Source organism: Eptesicus fuscus, chromosome 19 (genome assembly GCF_027574615.1).
Source record: "Eptesicus fuscus isolate TK198812 chromosome 19, DD_ASM_mEF_20220401, whole genome shotgun sequence".
Taxonomy (NCBI): domain Eukaryota; kingdom Metazoa; phylum Chordata; class Mammalia; order Chiroptera; family Vespertilionidae; genus Eptesicus; species Eptesicus fuscus.
The window spans coordinates 47774417-47792501 of NC_072491.1; the positions used below are offsets into that span (position 1 = coordinate 47774417).

At 40.6% G+C, this 18085-nt stretch overlaps 1 protein-coding gene across 4 annotated transcripts in view; it reads right to left on the reverse strand.

The window, feature by feature from the left end:
* The window catches only part of UBE2V2 (ubiquitin conjugating enzyme E2 V2), a 56099-nt gene that overhangs the window by 20814 nt on the left and 17200 nt on the right, over positions 1 to 18085 (reverse strand). For 3 of the 4 annotated variants that reach the window (XM_054708274.1, XM_054708273.1, XM_054708275.1), the window contains exon 2: positions 4954 to 5102. In XM_054708274.1, coding sequence (XP_054564249.1) covers positions 4954 to 5102 — 149 coding nt within the window. Of the gene's footprint in view, positions 1 to 4953; positions 5103 to 6418; positions 6549 to 18085 lie in introns of those variants that run through there. The other variant, XM_054708276.1, reaches the window with a different exon arrangement.

An 18085-nucleotide genomic window follows, 5' to 3' on the forward strand; every position in this document is an offset into this window, starting at 1 on the left:
TGATTAAGAATTTACTTTTCTACATTCATTAGACCTATTGGTAGAATAAACTGCAGCAAGTATATTTAAAAGTAGAGAAAAAGCAGAGATTTTATAAAATAATTCTATACAGCCATATCAAAATGATCAGAACTCACTTTTTGTGATACAGGCAATGCCTATAATAAAATTAAAGCAAAAATCAAACCACTTAAATTCAGGTTTTACTAAAAAGTTTACATTGTGGAGGAGAGACTACCTGACTATGTCACGCACATATAAAAGTTCCCACTTGTCCAGGACAATTCTGTTTATTCCTATTGTTCCAGTATTAATATTAATAGTGCTTCTTTTCATCCTCAAAAGAATCTGGTTGGACAATAAATTACATGGTTATCCCACTTATAGAGCAATCAATAACTTCTAGCAAAAAGAACAACACTATATTATACCATGTTACAGTGAGAAAACAGTATTTCATGCCTCATTAGTTAGAGCAAACTTTATGTTTCCACATCATTTTAAAACACAGTTTCTTAATTAAGAAATTTAACATAACCATACTATAAAAAAGCCATTTTAAAGCTATCAGACTTAATGGTTCTAGATTATTCCTGGCTGATATTTCATACCTATAATTAACTCTTCTTTATCCTTATGACTTGTTCACTTGGTTAACTTATTGGTATACAATTAAAATATAAAAGTGAAAAATAAGTGAAAGAGACAAATGTAAAGCCTATTGGTTTCTACAATAAACCTTGGGGAGAGGGGAGTAGCTAACCATCCGTCTACAGATTTCACTTACCAAAACTTCCTTTCCCTTAAGTAAAAGCTACTCCCAAGAGGAGGTCAGATCTTGGATATTAAGCTACTGAAGTTTAAAGGATGCAACATTCTTATATATGTTAAATATTTCAATATTTTACAAAAGAAACAGTTGTATAAAACTCATCGCAGTTTAATGGTAAATATATTAATATAACCAGCACTTTTGATATGTATACAAAGGACTAACACCAGACAGATCTCAAGGAAATCATCTAGTCTGTGGTTCTCTACTTTGGATGTACATCAGCCTCTCTAAAAACTTGCATTTTTTAAATAATGATAATAATAATAGACACCCCCCAAAATTCATAATGTTAAAGATACTCAAGGTATGTGGAAACAACCAGAACTCTCATACTACTGGGTGTTGAAAATCATACAACCATTTTGTAAACAAGTTGGCATTTTCTTATAAAGATAAGCATACACCTACCCTATGAATTAGCAATTCCATACCTAGGCATTTTAACCAAGAGAAATGAAGACAAACATGTTTACAAAAAGACATGTAAAGAATGCTCATAGTAGTTTTATTTGTAATAGTCAGAAAGTAGATAAAATCCAAATACCCATTAACAGGAGAACTGATAAACATACTATAGTATATCAATAAAGTAAAATAGTACTCAGTAATAAAAAGAAACTCTACTACTACATGGAACAACACAGATGACTCTCTGAGACAGTATGCCGAGTCAAAAGAAGCAAATTGGTAAGAGAACACACTGCATGATTTCACTTATACCAAGTTCTACAACAGTCAAAACTACTCTAGGGCGCACAAAACAGGGTGGGGATGAGAATGGGAAGGGACACAGAACTTTCTGGGGTAATAGAATTGTTCTCTATCTCGATAAGCATGTGGGTAACAAAGTACATTTGTCAGAACTAACGGTATGTATTTCACTATATGTACATCACACCTCAAATTTTCTAAAATCAAAAAACTATTAATCTAATTCAGTGCTCAGAATAAACATCACACTAACTTTTGATACCCTGGGCTAATTTTTCTTTTCAATTGATTTCTTTTAAATTAACAACCAAATCTTTCTATTATCTAACAAAAGAATGAAATAGAAGAGAGTAATAAAAGAAACTAATAATTATTAAGAATGCCCAGCCGGCGTGGCCCAGTGACTGAGCATCCATCAATGATCCAGGAGGTCATGGTTCGATTCCCAGTCAGGGCACATGCCCAAGTTGCTGGCTCGATCCCCAGTGGCGGGGGTGCAGGAGGCAGTCAATCAATGACTCTCTCTCCTCATTGATGTTTCTCTCTCTCTCTCTCTCCCTCTCTGAAATCAATAAAAATATTTTTTTAAAAAGAATGTACTATAGTCAGATACTCTCCTATTGTCTAATTATTAATTCATTTAATTCTCAAAATGTCTAAAGATGGATATAGTACCTCCATTTACATAGAAACATACATATAAGGAAAAGTAACTAAACCTCTAATGCTAAAAAGTATTGCTTCAGAAAACTGATACACAAATATATCGAAAAACAAAGTTGCTAATCATATAAATTCAGATACTGGAGTAAATAACACACACACAAAAAAACAGTAATCTTCAGCAGTAGCAAAAAACAAACTAACAAACAGAAAAACAGCTAGCCAAGTTACAGTATGTTGAGGTAAGAATTTTCCTATTACCCTGGCTGAATGTAGATAGCTAAAGCTGCGGACAAAATTGCTCTAAATATGGCAGCTTCTAAACAGAAAACTAAGATGAGACACCAATCTCAGCAGGTTTTATTAAATGGCAAATGAGTACTGTGACCACTCAGCTTCACCCAGTCCCATGTGCCTCAGTGAGGGAGATAACTTGAAAGAGGATGCAAGGCAGAAAATCATTGTGTGCTGAATAGTCTGGCTTAGGAGGAATACTGTACCACTGCAAGGTCCTCCCCTCCACCCTCTTCCTGGCACCAAAGAGAGAGAGGGTGCTCAAAGACTAATTGCAAGCAGAGGACTCACTGGAAGAGAGGCCTGGCCTGGCAGTCAGCAGCATTGGTCTATGTATGCCCTGCTTGCTGAGCAGACTCTACCCTCCCCACAAGCTAGGAAAGTGTTTGCCCTCCCTCCCCGCACTGGGCACACCCTAGACATGGGAGTTTCCTGCAGTTCTATGACACCAACTTGGAGAGTCCGCTGGCGGCCACAGGAGATCAGGCAGGAGCTGTTCCTCCACATTTGCGAACTGTGCTTTGTAAAGCCCACAAAAATTGCGGAGGAACTTACACATAAGCTCCAAAACATTCTTCAAGTTTAAAGTTCACGGGAGGTAGTGGCTCAGTGGATAGAGCGTCAGCTCACAGACTGGAGAGTCCCGGGTTCAATTCCAGTCAAGGGCACATACCTCAGCTGTAGGCTCGATCCCCAGCCCAGGTGGGGGTGCATGTGGGAGGCAACCAATCAATGTGTCTCTCTCACATCAATGTTACCCTCTCCCGGTCTCTCCCCCTCCCTTCTACTCTCTCTAAAAATCAATGGAAAAATATCCTCAGGTGAGGATAAACAGATAAAAAAATTTTTTGAAATTTATACTCCATCAAGTTCAGACCATCTCAAACTATGCATTAAGAAAGATTGCTTATAAGTTATAAGCACTTTTTTTTTTTACCAGACAGACCATGGTAATAATGTTCACAGGCAGTGAAAATCAAAGTTTTCATTATAAATACCAAGTTATAAAACACATAAAAAAATTCTAATCACCAGTATTATATTTCCTTCTTCAAAAGTCTTATGGAAAAAAATCAGAGCATGGGGGGTGGGGGGCATTTGTTATTGTAGTAGTGTATATAAATTTTGCAAAAGAATACCAGAAAAGCCGAAACCGGTTTGGCTCAGTGGATAGAGCATCGGTCTGCGGACTAAAAAGGTCCCAGGTTCGATTCCGGTCAAGGGCATGTACATTGGTTGCAGGCACATCCCTGGTGGGGGTTGTGCAGGAGGCAGCTGATCGATGTTTCTCTCTCATCGATGTTTCTGGCTCTCTATCCCTCTCCCTTCCTCTCTGTAAAAAAATCAATAAAATATATTAAAAAAAAAAAAGAATACCAGAAAATATAAAACATTCATTAATTAATTCTTTAAATTTAACGATGCTTATTACCTGATCCATTTTTTCTTTATAATAATCAAGAGGAAATGTAAACTCTACCCAACGGGAAAATAGGTGAAATGTTCAGTTAGCAAGGTAGCAAACAGTATACAAAACCAGAGTGAGAAAAAAAAAAAAAAAAACCTTTAAATTTGTGTTTTTTCCACCAAGTCAAAATATTATACAATATATATTTCAAAGACTCATTGCAGGGAGTGCAATAAATGGGACCTTTGAGTAAGAAATGCAGAGTAGAAAAAAAATTCCCAATATGAAAATATTTAGAGTAAAAAGGAAAATTCACAAACTTCAGAAAGACCTAAGAATAAAGAACAATGGGCCTGTTCCCAACATCACAAGAAAATATTCAAGAATCATAGACTTTTCAATATATTTTATAAATGAAGAATCTGAGGCCTATAGCATTTACATGGCAAGTCAAATATCACAAAGCAAATAGCAATGTGCTCTCAAAAGAAACCAATTTAGAAATTATTGGTTACACATAGTGACTTAGTAATGTATTATGTCAAAACACACTGTTTGCTCTTCCCAAATAACCCCTCCATTTCCTCACCTTTTCTCCTCTCTATCTGGAATGTCCTCCATCCCCATCACCACCTTCTGAAATCCTACTAGTCAGTTCTTTAAGGCTCATTCCAAAGGCAACTTCCTCCACTGTTCAGCCTTCCTCAATTATTCCAGCTAGAAGAAACATATTCTAAAGTCCCATAGTGATCTTTCTCTGCCATATTTAGAGTCTGTCATTTACATTTACTTTTTCTTCTCTACTAAACTGCAAACACTTTGCTGGCAATGACTATATCAATCTTTTCCCCCCAATTCTCCAGAAAATCAAGTATCATATTGTGCACAATGGTAGTATCAGTAAATGTATACAAAATAAAAAGGGAATAATTGTTTCAGTTAGAATTTATCATAATTATTTATTTTAATATATTGTAAAATAAAATGCTTATTGTAAAGTGGATATAAATATCAATAAAAATATGTAATTTATAGCACTGACCCTTGGTGGCCCAATAATCATGCCTGTCCACCTTGTAAGTGTCATATCTTCATCATCTTCAAGGCCCCAGCTAACCGTACCATCGCCTACTCCTTTTTGTCCTTCTTCAAGTTCTTCCAACAAGCGAAAATTACGAGGAACTTTAACTCCTATACAAAAGAATGTCAATGTAAATGCAAAAAGCTCACAATTATAAGAGCTACACATATTCAATTTCAGCATTTTCCAAATTAACCTTTATAAATTATTTCCCCAAAAAGCAAAATTTCCTCTGAAAAAAACATTCTGCTCCAGAAAATTTTGAATCTAATAACCTCTCAAAATGAAAACCCTACAGAAAGCACTGTACCAATATTAATAGTACAGAAAATGTATATAAATTCCTAATTAGTCAATTCTATACTGACATAAATTAATCATCAAAAATCATTATAAATGAGTTTTTGTTCCTAGCCAAGAACAAAATGGACATGACCAGAAAGTTCACAAAAGTTCGATTTTATTAATATATATTCTTCTCTAATGACTTTTAAATAATGCCCTTCTTTTAAAATGTACTAAGAGGTACTATTTTCTAGAATATGCTAAAGCAGCCCCACCCATGGTCCTCAGTTAATCTCTTTCCTGTTCTCATCCCTAATCAATGGAGTCCTATCTCTCCCAGCTCATTTCCTTATGGGTATAGCAGTTTCCTAGGACATGCCCTTCACCTCTTTACCCAAACCCTGGCAAGTTTTACACAATCTACAAACCTCACATACCTCCAGTTCTCTAGCCTTTAACTCCATCACTCCTTACAAATCCTGAAATCTTAACACAAATACCTTCCTCTCCGCCTAGATTCTCCTAGCCTTTCAGTTTCCCACTCCCTCATTTTCACTAAACCTGGTCTTTGCCATTATTTTAACTTCTAATCCCTGGAATCAAACCCCGATTCTTCTAATTTATCACAAACTTTCCTAGGAGTACTGGCCTAACCTCTCCAAAAAAAAAAAAAAAAAATGGACCCTATGGTTTTCTCCATTCACAACAGCATCCATCTCACATGAAACACCCTCCAATCCCACTGCACAAGTCCTGAAAAAACCTCTCTGGCTCAGGCAAGAACACAAACTTACACTCTCACTCTCTCATGCACACACATACAAGCAATTATGAAGCACAAAGAAAGAAGTGATTTGTATAACTTCTGTCTCTTGCTGAAATCAAAATATCTCTTTCACTTACTAATTCATAGTAATACTTTGACATATAATCAAAAGCTAGTAAGTACTGTAACTTAAAACAAAAACACTAGCCACTTTATGTTTTGTGCTTCATAAAAAATGCTTGAAAACCTTGGGCCACAGAGATATGGAGCTGTTATAAATCCCAAAAACAGAAGTAGTCATTATTATAACTACTGTGATTATTAATAACCATTTGTTAAGCATACATTATATTTTAAATAAAGTATCCCACTTACTATTAAAAGCATTCTTTCTACAGTTGCAGAAACTCAAGTTTAAAGAAGTTATGTGACCTGCCAGTTTCTAGACCAAAGTCACTCTTTCAGCCCTGAAGTTATAGTACTACAAGCTACACAAGCAGCATATCATGGCACAGATCTAGGAGTCAGACAGCCCGGGCCCAGCTCCCAGTTCTACTGCCCACTTGACATGTGACCTCAGCAATTATTTCATCTGTAAAAGTGAGATAACAATAGTTCCTACCTCACAGAATCATTGTGAAAATTAAATAAGGTAATCCACTGGAAACAATAAATCATGGCCACGATAATTTTAGTGTCCATATTAGGTAGAATTACATATAACTTCTACTTAACTCCATAAAAATTGTGTGAAAATAAGAGCTTTTTGTACAATCCTGTAGGGTGACCCCTGGATAATTTTACCCTAACCTGTAAGTTTCTAATAACATAATTGAGACAACTGCTATTTTCCAATAGCTATACAGTTATGATCTTCACAACATATTGCTTCTAAAATGCTTTTTAAAGTAATCTTGCACAAGCTTGATTACACTTACCATTATGTAGTCATTACCAAAGAATAATTCTAATTTCTTTTTTTCATAGAGGACAAAATTTTATTCTAAAAATAGATCTCAGTAATAATGAAATACCAAACATGGGTCATAATAATAAAGAGAGGTTTGTTTTTTTTTTCTGAAAAGTACATCATCTCTATCATATATTGCCAAATCTCATTTATCTGTATTTTAATTATTAATTTTATGGATTATCCAAGGAAATTTTTTAATCATTCACTGGATTCTGCCTAATATACATCTGGATTGCCCATACTGATCACATCAATTGGCCATAATACAGTAAGTAGAAATTATCTTTTTTTTTTTTTGAGGGGCTTAAGGTGAGAAATTATCTTTTTATATCAAAATTCTTGATATATGATATTTTCTGTAAACCAAAAACTGATCACAAAAGTTACATAATTAAATGTAACTTATTAACCTATTAATTGTAGTTGCATGTTTATCAGGACATCTTAGGGCATTTTCACACTATTAAAAATTGGTGTGGTTTATTTTGAAAAATCCAAGACAGAAATTCTGTCAGGGCATCCAAGATGGTGGTGGAGTAAGTGGAAGTTACACATACCTCCTCCCAGGACCAAACTGGAATTACAACTAAATTATAAAACAGTCAACCTGAGTAACCACCTGAGGACTAGCTAAACAGGAGTCTTATACCAAGGATTTTCACAAGAAGCCACACTGAGACTAGTAGGAAGGGTGAAGAGACAAGGGCTGGGCCTGCACCCACATGTAGCAGTTGAGAACCTGGAGGGATAGCTCAGCTAAAAAGGTCCCCTGAGAGAAGAGGTCTCAACCCCATGCTGGGCTCCCCTGCCAAGGGCACCAGAGCCGGAAAAGGAGCCCACATATTTGGCTGTGAAAATCAGAAATTCTGTTTGTCAGGGAGAAATAGGAGTCTGCTAGAAACCCAGGCCCCCTCTTAAATGGCCAGTGCAAAAAATCTCATTCACAGCCACTCACCCTGGGCTGCGTCAAAGGATGGCTCAAAGCAGATTGGGGTCACGAGGAGAGACTGAGTTGGGTAGCTCCAGGGAGTCCCTCACCACCAGCCCACAGATACCTTATTTCCTGGGTGGATCACTCCCTTTCACACAGCATCAGCTTGGGGGGATTCACTGGCCCCACCCTCCTACCTGTTGCTCACTCTACCATGCTCACTACAGAGGAGCCAGCTGCCTGAAACTGTGGTGCACTTTCCTAAAGGGATCTTGACAAAGTCTGGGCATATACAGGAGGTGTCAGAGGCTGACTTACGTGGCTCTGGGGGAGGGGCTATTTTTATCTTGCCCTAATAGCAGAGTCCACCAATGCACAGTCCTCCCTACTCACAGTGAAATCTTGGTCTGTTTTGGCCTGACAAACTCTACCACATCAATTGGCCATAATACAGTCATTGGTCCCACCCTAACGAATCCCTGAGATGACAGCCCACCACAAAAGTCTGCAAGCACACGGCGGGTGGTGACTGGCCTTGGTGCACAGAGACTTCTGCTGAGTGGCCTCAGACCCAGCACTGGTGTAGAGTTCAAATCTGTATCAATCTGGTAAATACCACTTGTTCCTACCTGCTGACTCAATGAGAACCTACCTCACGCAACTCATGTACCACCAGAGACTCTTTCAGGGACTGAGTCTAACAGGCAGACAGTAGGCAGAGACAAATCTCGGGTGCCTTGGGCCTTTTGCTGACTTACCCCAGGCCCAATGCTGGTGAAAGGCAGCTTGGAACCTCCTACACACACCCAGGTCAAGGAGACGCAGCCACAAACTGTGGATCACTTTTTACCTCCAGATAGCCAAGGGCCAGTCACAGGCACCTCATGACATTAAAGTACACTGGAGGCCCTCCCAAGAGGCCCCAGAACTAACACACCCTGGTGGCAGGCTTCACACAAGCCACAGCATGACCCAATAAGCTCCACAAGCAGCACACCCAAAGGGAGATCTTGAAAGGAATCAGATCTTTCTGGGGCGAACTCCACTTCCAGGGCCAGGCCCTGCACAGCAGTACATACACTGTGGTCAGGGGTCGATCCTCACAATCAGCCAGCCTGTGGGTGAATCCCACCAACATGCCAACAGCAGTCAAGACTCAACTACAGCCTAGTGGGCGTGGCTCAGTGGTGGACCATCAACCTGTGAACCAGGAGGTCACGGTTCGATTCCCAGTGGAGGCACATGCCCAGGTTGCAAGCTTGATCCCCAGTGTGGGGCATGGAGGAGGCAGCTGATCAATGATTCTCTCTCATCATTGATGTTTCTATTTTCCTCTCCCTTCCTCTCTGAAATCAATAAAAATATTTTTAAAAAATAAATTAAAAGACTCAACTACAGAGATTAAAAATGGTGGCAGAGGAAGTGGATTATTAGGCTATGTAAAATAAGTCCATCTGAAAAAGACAAATATCACATGATCTCACTTATTTGTGGAATCTAATGAACAAAAAGAATTGACCAACAAAATAAGACCCGAAACATGGAGGCATGGAACAAACTGACATACCTCAGTGTGGGGTTGGAGAGACTAGAAGAGATAAACCAAAGAACTTATATAACTTACATGCATAGCCCATGGACACAGGCAATACCTGAGGGGTGGGGGGTGGGGGGTGGGGGGGGAAGGATAAGGGCTGGGAGGAGGGGGGTAAAGGAGGAGAAAATGGGAGATATCTGTAATACTATCAACAATCCATATATATAAAAGGCTAAGTGTCCATCTGTCCTACCAGTAGCTATGACACACACCAACCACCAGAGGGCAGACACTCAACGCAGGAACTGCCATGATACACACTGGCCATTTAAAAATAAATGGCACCACGGACCTGGCACCAACAAACCAACATTCGGCTTCCCCCAAGTGGGACACCACCCCCCCCCTCCCAGAGCAACACCCAACCAAATCACAGCCAATGCTGCCAAGACCCCATGGCGCAAAATGTGGCCCACAGCCAGCCCAGCCCAGCCCAGAAACGGCCGCTGTGGGTGCCAGGCAATGACATCACATAGCAACGCCCAGCTTCCTCTCCCTAGTGACTAGCCTCCTTGGAGTTTCCTCAGCCCAAGAACCCAACTTGCTTTATAGCCAGGTGCAAACATTTTTACAATTTAACCAAATGTTTGTGAAGCATTTTCACATGCCTCATCTCATTTGATCCTCACAGAAGTCCTGGAGTAGGTAGATAAGAGACTCAGTAGAATCCTATTTTCTTTATATCAGCCAGAATACAGAGATTTAGAAAGCTTAGAAACTTGACCCGACTGAAAAGAAGAAATGGTGGACTTTGAAAGTGACTTCAGGTTTTCTCACTGCACAGAATATAGTCAAACACTGCTAAGTTAAATATTTTACCCTTTGTTCTCCCTGCGTGATCTACAATAATAACTTGCTTCGTGTTGATATTTATTGCTGTGTTGCTGACAATTACCTGAGAGAGAAATTGGGGGGCTTCATTAAGCTGGAAAAAGTTTAACTAAATTAGAAAGCAGGTCTAATTAAGCAAGTTTATTCTGTATCTATAAAAGGCTAAGTTGACTCGCACATGTGTGATACATATAAAGCTCCTGCTGGCGCCAATCACACGCATGTGTTTCAATCTGTCACTGTCAATCATGATTTTGGTTGACACTTCTATTATAGAGAAAAAGCAAATAGTGATATTAAAGTATCTCTTCTAATTAATTTCCTTTCATTGTGCACAGATTGGGACACTAGTAAAAAATATTTTTTTAAAAGACTCAACTACAGCCCTAGCAAGTGGGGCTCATTTATTTGGAGCATTGTCCTGTACACCAAGGTTTGGAGGGTTTCATTTTTGGTCAGGGCACATAGCCACGTTACAGTCCAATCCCTGGTCGGGATGCATACAGGAGGCAACTGATTGATGCTTTTCTCTCACATCAATGTTTCTTTCTCTCTCTCCCTTCCTCTTTCTAAAAAAAAAAAAAAATTAAAATCAATAAAAATTTTTAAAAATAAAATAAGACTCAATTACAACAAAAGAGATCACAAACCCACACAGGAGACATTCCTGGATCACCTAGTTCAAGTGATAAAAAAGACTGCACTTGCCGAAACCGGTTTGGCTCAGTGGATAGAGCGTCGCTCTGCGGACTGAAAGGTCCCAGGTTCGATTCCGGTCAAGGGCATGTACATTGGTTGCGGGCACATCCCCGGTAGGGGGTGTGCAGGAGGCAGCTGGTCGATGGTTCTCTCTCATTGATGTTTCTAGCTCTCTATCCCTCTCCCTTCCTCTCTGCAAAAAATCAATAAAATATATTAAAAGAAAACACATTAAAAAAAAAAAGACTGCACTAATGAGCCCAACAAGACAGCTTACTACATAAGGCAACCATATCAACACTGGGAGACAGATCTAAATACAGACAGGCAGTCAAAATGGGGAGACAAAGAAACGTTCCCCAAATGAAAGAACAGCAGAAATCTGCAGAAGTTAAATAAAATGAAGATAAGCAACCTACCAGAGTTCAAACCAATGGTTACAAGGATGCTTAAGGAACCTAGGGGAGATTGAGTAAACTCAGTGAGAACTTAAACAGACAGTAAGCAAAATAAAGGACATAAAAACTGTAAGAAAGAACTAGTCTGAAATGAAGAATACACTAGAAGGAATCAGCACCAGGTTAGATGAAGCTGAGATTTGAATCAGCAGTTTAGAAGACAAAGGAGCAGAAAACACGAATCAGAGCAGCAAAAAGAAAAAGATGTTCTTTTAAAAAAGTAAGGATAGGAGGAACCAAGATGGCGGCATAGTTAAACAACTAATCTGCTGCCTCACACAACAATTTCAAAAACACAACTAAAAGACAAAAAAGTCTACCACCCAGAACCACGGGAAAGCTGGCTGAGTGGAAGACTGACAACTAAGAACAGAAAGGAGCACAATCGCTGAAAAGCTGAGGTACGGAGGCACGCGAATCGGGCCGGCGGCGGGCGGCTGGGTGCGCGGCTTTTCTTCAACCCGCAGGGAGACAAGCTCCCAATCTCTCTGAAATCCAGTTTCTGGGGACACTCGGGGGACCCAGACACCTACGGGGAGAAGCTGGACTCTCGGCCATCGGGTCGGAAAGTGAGAGTGACTTTTTTGCAGTGGTGCGCCCAGCAATCATTGTTTACTGCGCTGGACCGTGGGGCGCAGGGACTTGGAAACGGGAAAGGCAGAGACGGCTGACGGCAGCCATCGCTGTTGGCCACGCCCCAGCCTAGTGACGCCCTGAGACCCCACCCAGCCCTGAGGCCCCACCCTGAGGCCCCGCCCCGCACATTCTACAAACCCGCCCAGGCTCCACACAGCGGCTTTTGCATATAAATGGCATGTTCTGTGGCAGCTTAACCAACTGCAGCTCCAGTCAGACTGCTCCAAAACCGCCCAAGCAAAGGAGGAGAAAACTAGCCCTTGCTGTAGCTCCTGCTGGGGAACACACAGTACACAAGGGTACACCAAGAGTGTCCACCTCAAGTAACTGGGAGGCTGACCCATTAAACCAATAGGACACCTAGTACACAAAACTACCCTACCAACTCAGGGAAGCAGAGAATATGAGAAGGCAAGGAAACAGATCACAAACCAAAGAAATGGAGGAAAACAAGCGATTGGACATAGAGTTCAAAACCACGGTTATAAGGTTTTTCAAGAATTTCATGGAAAAGGCCGATAAATTCCATGAGGACCAACTAGAAATTAAACATACACTGACTGAGATAAAAAATATTATACAGAGACCCAAAAGCAGACTAGAGGATTGCAAGAATCAACTCAAAGATTTGGAATACAAAGAGGCCAAGGACACTCCTCCAGAGAAGCATGAAGAGAAGAGAATTCAGAAAGTTGAAGATAGTGTAAGAAGCCTCTGGGACAACTTCAAGCGAACCAACATCAGAATTATGGGGGTACCAGAAGAAGAGAGAGAGCAAGATGCTGAAAACCTATTTGAAGAAATAATGAACGAAAACTTCCCCCACCTGATGAAAGAAATAGACTTACAAGTCCAGGAAGCATACAGAACCCCAAACAAAAGGAATCCAAAGAGGACTACACCAAGACACATCATAATTAAAATGCCAAGAGCAAAAGACAAAGAGAGAATCTTACAAGCAGCAAGAGAAAAACAGTTAGTTACCTACAAGGGAGCTCCCATACAATTATCAGCTAATTTCTCAACAGAAACCATGCAGGCCAGACGGGAGTGGCAAGAAATATTCAAAGTGATGAATAGCAGGAACCTACAACCAAGACTACTCTACCCAGCAAAGTTATCATTCAGAATTGAAGGGCAGATAAAGAGCTTCACAGATAAGAAAAAGCTAAAGGAGTTCATCACCACCAAACCAGCATTATATGAAATGCTGAAAGGTATTCCTTAAAAAAAGGAAAAAGAAGAAGAAAGATAAAAATTATGAACAACAAATACATATCTATCAACAAGTGAATCTAAAAGTCAAGTGAATTAAAAATCTGAGGAACAGAATAAACTGGTAAACTTATTAGAATCAGAGGCATAGAATGGGAGTGGATTGATAATTCTCAGGGGGAAAGGGGTGTCTGTGTGGGGAGTATGGGAAGAGACTGGACAAAAATCATACACCTATGGATAAGGACAGCGGGGGGGGGGGGGTAAGGGCAGAGGGGGGGTGGGAACTGGGTGGTGGGGAGATATGTGGGGAAAAAGGAGAAACAATTGTAATCTGAACAATAAAGATTCATTAAAAATAAATAAATAAACCACCAAAAAAAAAAAAAGTAAGGATAGCCAAGACCGGTTTGGCTCAGTGGATAGAGCGTCAGCTTGCAGACTGAAAGGTCCCAGGTTCGATTCCGGTCAAGGGCATGTACCTTGGTTGCGGGCACATCCCCAGTAGGGGGTGTGCAGGAGGCAGCTGGTGGATGTTTCTCTCTCATTGATGTTTCTAGCTTTCTATCCCTCTCCCTTCCTCTCTGTAAAAATATATTAAAAAATATATATTAAAAAAATATATTTAAAATATATTAAAAAAATATATTAAAAAAATATATATATTAAAAAAATATATATAAGGATAGTTTAAAACAGCAGTTGCCAACCTTTTAGACCTCACGGACCACTGGTTGGCGACTGCTGCTCTAATGGTTTCCTTAAACCAGCAGTCACCAACCTTTTGGACCTCACGGATCACCTCGGACCACTGGTTGGCGACCGCTGGTTTAAAGGACCTCTGGTAGCCTGGCCAGTGTGGCTTAGTTAGTTGGAGCATGGTCCCATACACTGCAAGGTTACAGGTTTGATTCCTACTCAGCACACATACCTAGGCAACTGATCGATGTTTCTCTCTTACATCAATGTTTCTCTCTCTCTCTCTCTCTCTCTCTCTCTCTCTCTCTCTCTCTCTCCACACTCCCCATTCCTTCTCTAAGATCAGTTTTTTAAAAAAAGAACTTCTGGCCCTAGCTGGTTTGGCTCAGTGGATAGAGCATCAGCCTTCAGACTGAAGGGTCCCGGGTTCGATTCCGGTCAAGGGCACATGCCCGGGTTGAGGGCTCGATCACCAGTGGGGGGCATGTAGGGGGCAGCCGATCAATGATTCTCTCTCATCTCTGATGTTTCTATCTCTCTCTCTCTCCCTTCCTCTCTAAAATCAATAAAAATATTTTTAAAAAAAAGAACTTCTGGGACAACATCAAGCATAACAACATCCATGTCATAGGGGTAACAGAAGAAGAGAAACAGCTAGGGATTGAGAACCTATTTGAAGAAATAATTACTGACAACTTCTCTAACCTGGCAAAGGAAAAAGGCGCACAGTTCAGAAAGCAAAGACAGTCCCAAACAAGAGGGCTACACCAAGACACATCACAATTAAAATACTAAATGTTAAAGACAAGAGAATCTTAAAAGCAGCAACAGCCTGGCCAGTATTGCTCAGTGGTTGAGCAACGACCCAGGAACCAAGAAGGTCACGGTTCGAATCCCAGCCAGGGCACATGCCCAGGTTTCGGGCTCGATCCCCAGTGAGGGGAGTGTAGGAGGCAGCCGATCAATGATTCTCTCTCATAATTGACATTTCTCTCTCTCTTTCCCTTTCTCTCTGAAATCAATAAAAATATTTTTTTCATGTAGCAACAGAAAGACAGTTATCTACAAGGGGGTTCCCATAAGACTATCAGCTGATTTGTCATCAGAAACATTTCAGACCAGAAGAGTTTGGCAAGAAATATTCCAAGTGATGAAAAGCAAGGCCCTACAACAAAGACTACTCTACCCAGCAAGGCTATTCTTTAAAATGGAAGAAAAACTGAATAAAAATAAATTCACAGACAAAAAGCTGAAGGAGGCCATCACCACCAAACCAGTATTACATAAAATGTAAAAGAAACTTCTTGAAGATGAAGAATGAAAAAACGTAAATATAGCCCTGGCTATGTGGCTCCTGGTTAGAGCATCATTCCATGGACCAAAGGGTCAGAGGTTCAAATCCGGTCAAGGGCATGTATCTCGGTTGCAGGTTCCCAGCACCAGTAGGGCTGCATTCAGGAGGCAACCAATCGATGTGTCTGTCTCACACAGGTGTTTCTCTCTCTCCCTCCTCCTGCCCCTTTCACTCTCACTAGAAATCAATGGAAAAATTATCCTCAGGTGAGGATTTTAAAAAAAGCAGCCCTGGCTGATTTGGCTCAATGGATAGAGCATTGGCCTGTGAACTGAAGGGTCCCAGGTTTGATTCCAGTCAAGGGCACGTGCCCAGGTTGTGGGCTTGATCCCCAGCAGGGGGTGTTGCAGGAAGCAGCTGATCAATAGTACCTCTCTCATCATTGATGTTTCTCTCTCTCCTTCTCCCTTCCTCTCTGAAATCAATAAAAATATATTTTTATAGAAAGCAAACATAAATAATAATAAAATGGCAATAAGTATGTACCTATCAGTAATCACTTTAAAAGTAAATGGGTTAAGGGAGGAGGTCAGTGGAGGGAAAAAAAGAGACATATGTACTACTATTTGTAATACCTTAAACAATAAAATTTTTTTAGCCGAAACTGGTTTGGCTCAGTGGATAGAGCATCGGCCTTCGGACTCAAGGGTCCCAGGTTCGATTCCGGTCAAGGGCATGTACCTTGGTTGCGGGCACATCTCCAGTAGGGGGTGTGCGAAAGGCAGCTGATCGATGTTTCTCTCTCAACGATGTTTCTAACTCTCTATCCCTCTCTCTTCCTCTCTGTAAAAAATCAATAAAGTATATTAAATATATATATTTATATTTTTTGCGGGATGTGCCCGCAACCAAGGTACATGCCCTTGACCGGAATTGAACCTGGGACCCCTCAGTCCGCAGGCCGACTCTCTATCCACTGAGCCAAGCCGGCCAGGGCAGCATATTCCCTCTTTATTAGATAGGCTGCTCAAAGTCACTAATCATCTGAGATATGCAAATTAAAATGACAATGAGTCATCACCTCACATCTGTCAGAATGGCTACCATCAACAAATCCACAAATGACAAGTGTTGGCAAGGATGTGGAGAAAAGGGAACCCTCATACACTGCTGATGGGAACACAGACTAGGGCAGCCACTGTGGAAAGGGTATGGAATGTCCTCAAAAAAATTAAATATGGAACTGCCATTTGACCCAGTGATCCCACTTCTAGGAATATATCCTAAGAAACCCGAAATACCAATCACAAAGAAAGTATGTATCCCCTATATTCATAGCAGCACTATTTATAATAGCTAAGATCTGGGGACAGCCCAAGTGCCCATCAGGAGATGAGTAGATAAAAAAGCTGTGGTACATTTATACCAGGGTATACTATGTAGCAGTAAAAAAGAATAATATCTTACTCTCTGAGACAGCATGGAGGGACCTGGAGAGTATCATGCTAAGTGAAATAAGTCAGACAGAGAAAGACAAGTATCACATGATCCCACTCATATGTGGAATCTAAGTAACAAAATAAACTGATGAACAGAGTGGATCCAGAGACATGGAAACATGAAACAGAGTGTGGAATCTTGGAGGGTGGATGGGTGGGAGGTAATCAACCAAGGGCCTTGTATGCATATTTGCATGGCCCGTGGACACAAACAACGGGCGGTATGGACTGGGGGCGGGGGGTAGGGAAGCAGCCTGGAGGAGGTCAATGGGGGATGTAGGGGGACATATGCAATACTTTCAACAATAAAGAATTATTTTTTTTAAATGATTAATAAAAATACAGGCTCTCCAATGGCTCTCTAATAGGACTAAGTCCAGGTATTGTTACTGGATTTGACTGGAGGGAGAAGGGTGGCATACATTTTGTTTCTAAACCAAGCACTAAACTTTAAAACATAAAACACTGATGCTCTCTGAAAAGACACTTAAACTAAAATTATGCTTAAGACCTGGTTTACTCATAAAATTTTTGCCATGTGGCATAACTAATTAGGATATATCCAGCTGTGAATAGCACTGAAGTTCTCTGTGTAAACAACAAACACAATCAACATCCTGAGTGCTGTCACAAGCACCTTATTTGTATGCCCAGATGGCATCTGGCCCTTTAATGATGTCTTCCAATTATTGGCCCTATGTAACCAATGCCACAAGAAAATAGGACAGGACTTGTCTTACTATGTATGTTCTAAAAGTGAATATAACCATTGCATTAACTATATGCTCCGAATATTTATTAAAAACCCAAACCAAATCCTTTTTACCATTAGTAATTATGAGGACTCTTATATAAAAGCCTAAGCAGACGACCAGCCAGTAGCTATGATGTGCACTGACCACCAGGGGGCAGACGCTCAAAGCAGGAACTGCCCCCCCCCCCCCCCCCCCCGCGGTGGTCAGTGTGCTCCCATTCCAACCTCCTGCCATCCCTTTCCTTCATCCCCCAGCCAGCCGCCCCGATCGGTCCAACTGGGACTGGGTGATGGCCCGGATCAGCCCCGATAGCCGGCCAGGCCAAGGGACCCCACCCATGCACAAATTCGTGCACTGGACCTCTAGTATTTATATAATATTGTATATTACCAGTATATGCATGGCCTAGTTTTACTATTTCAAATAGAAAATACTGTTTGAAACTAATAGAGCTG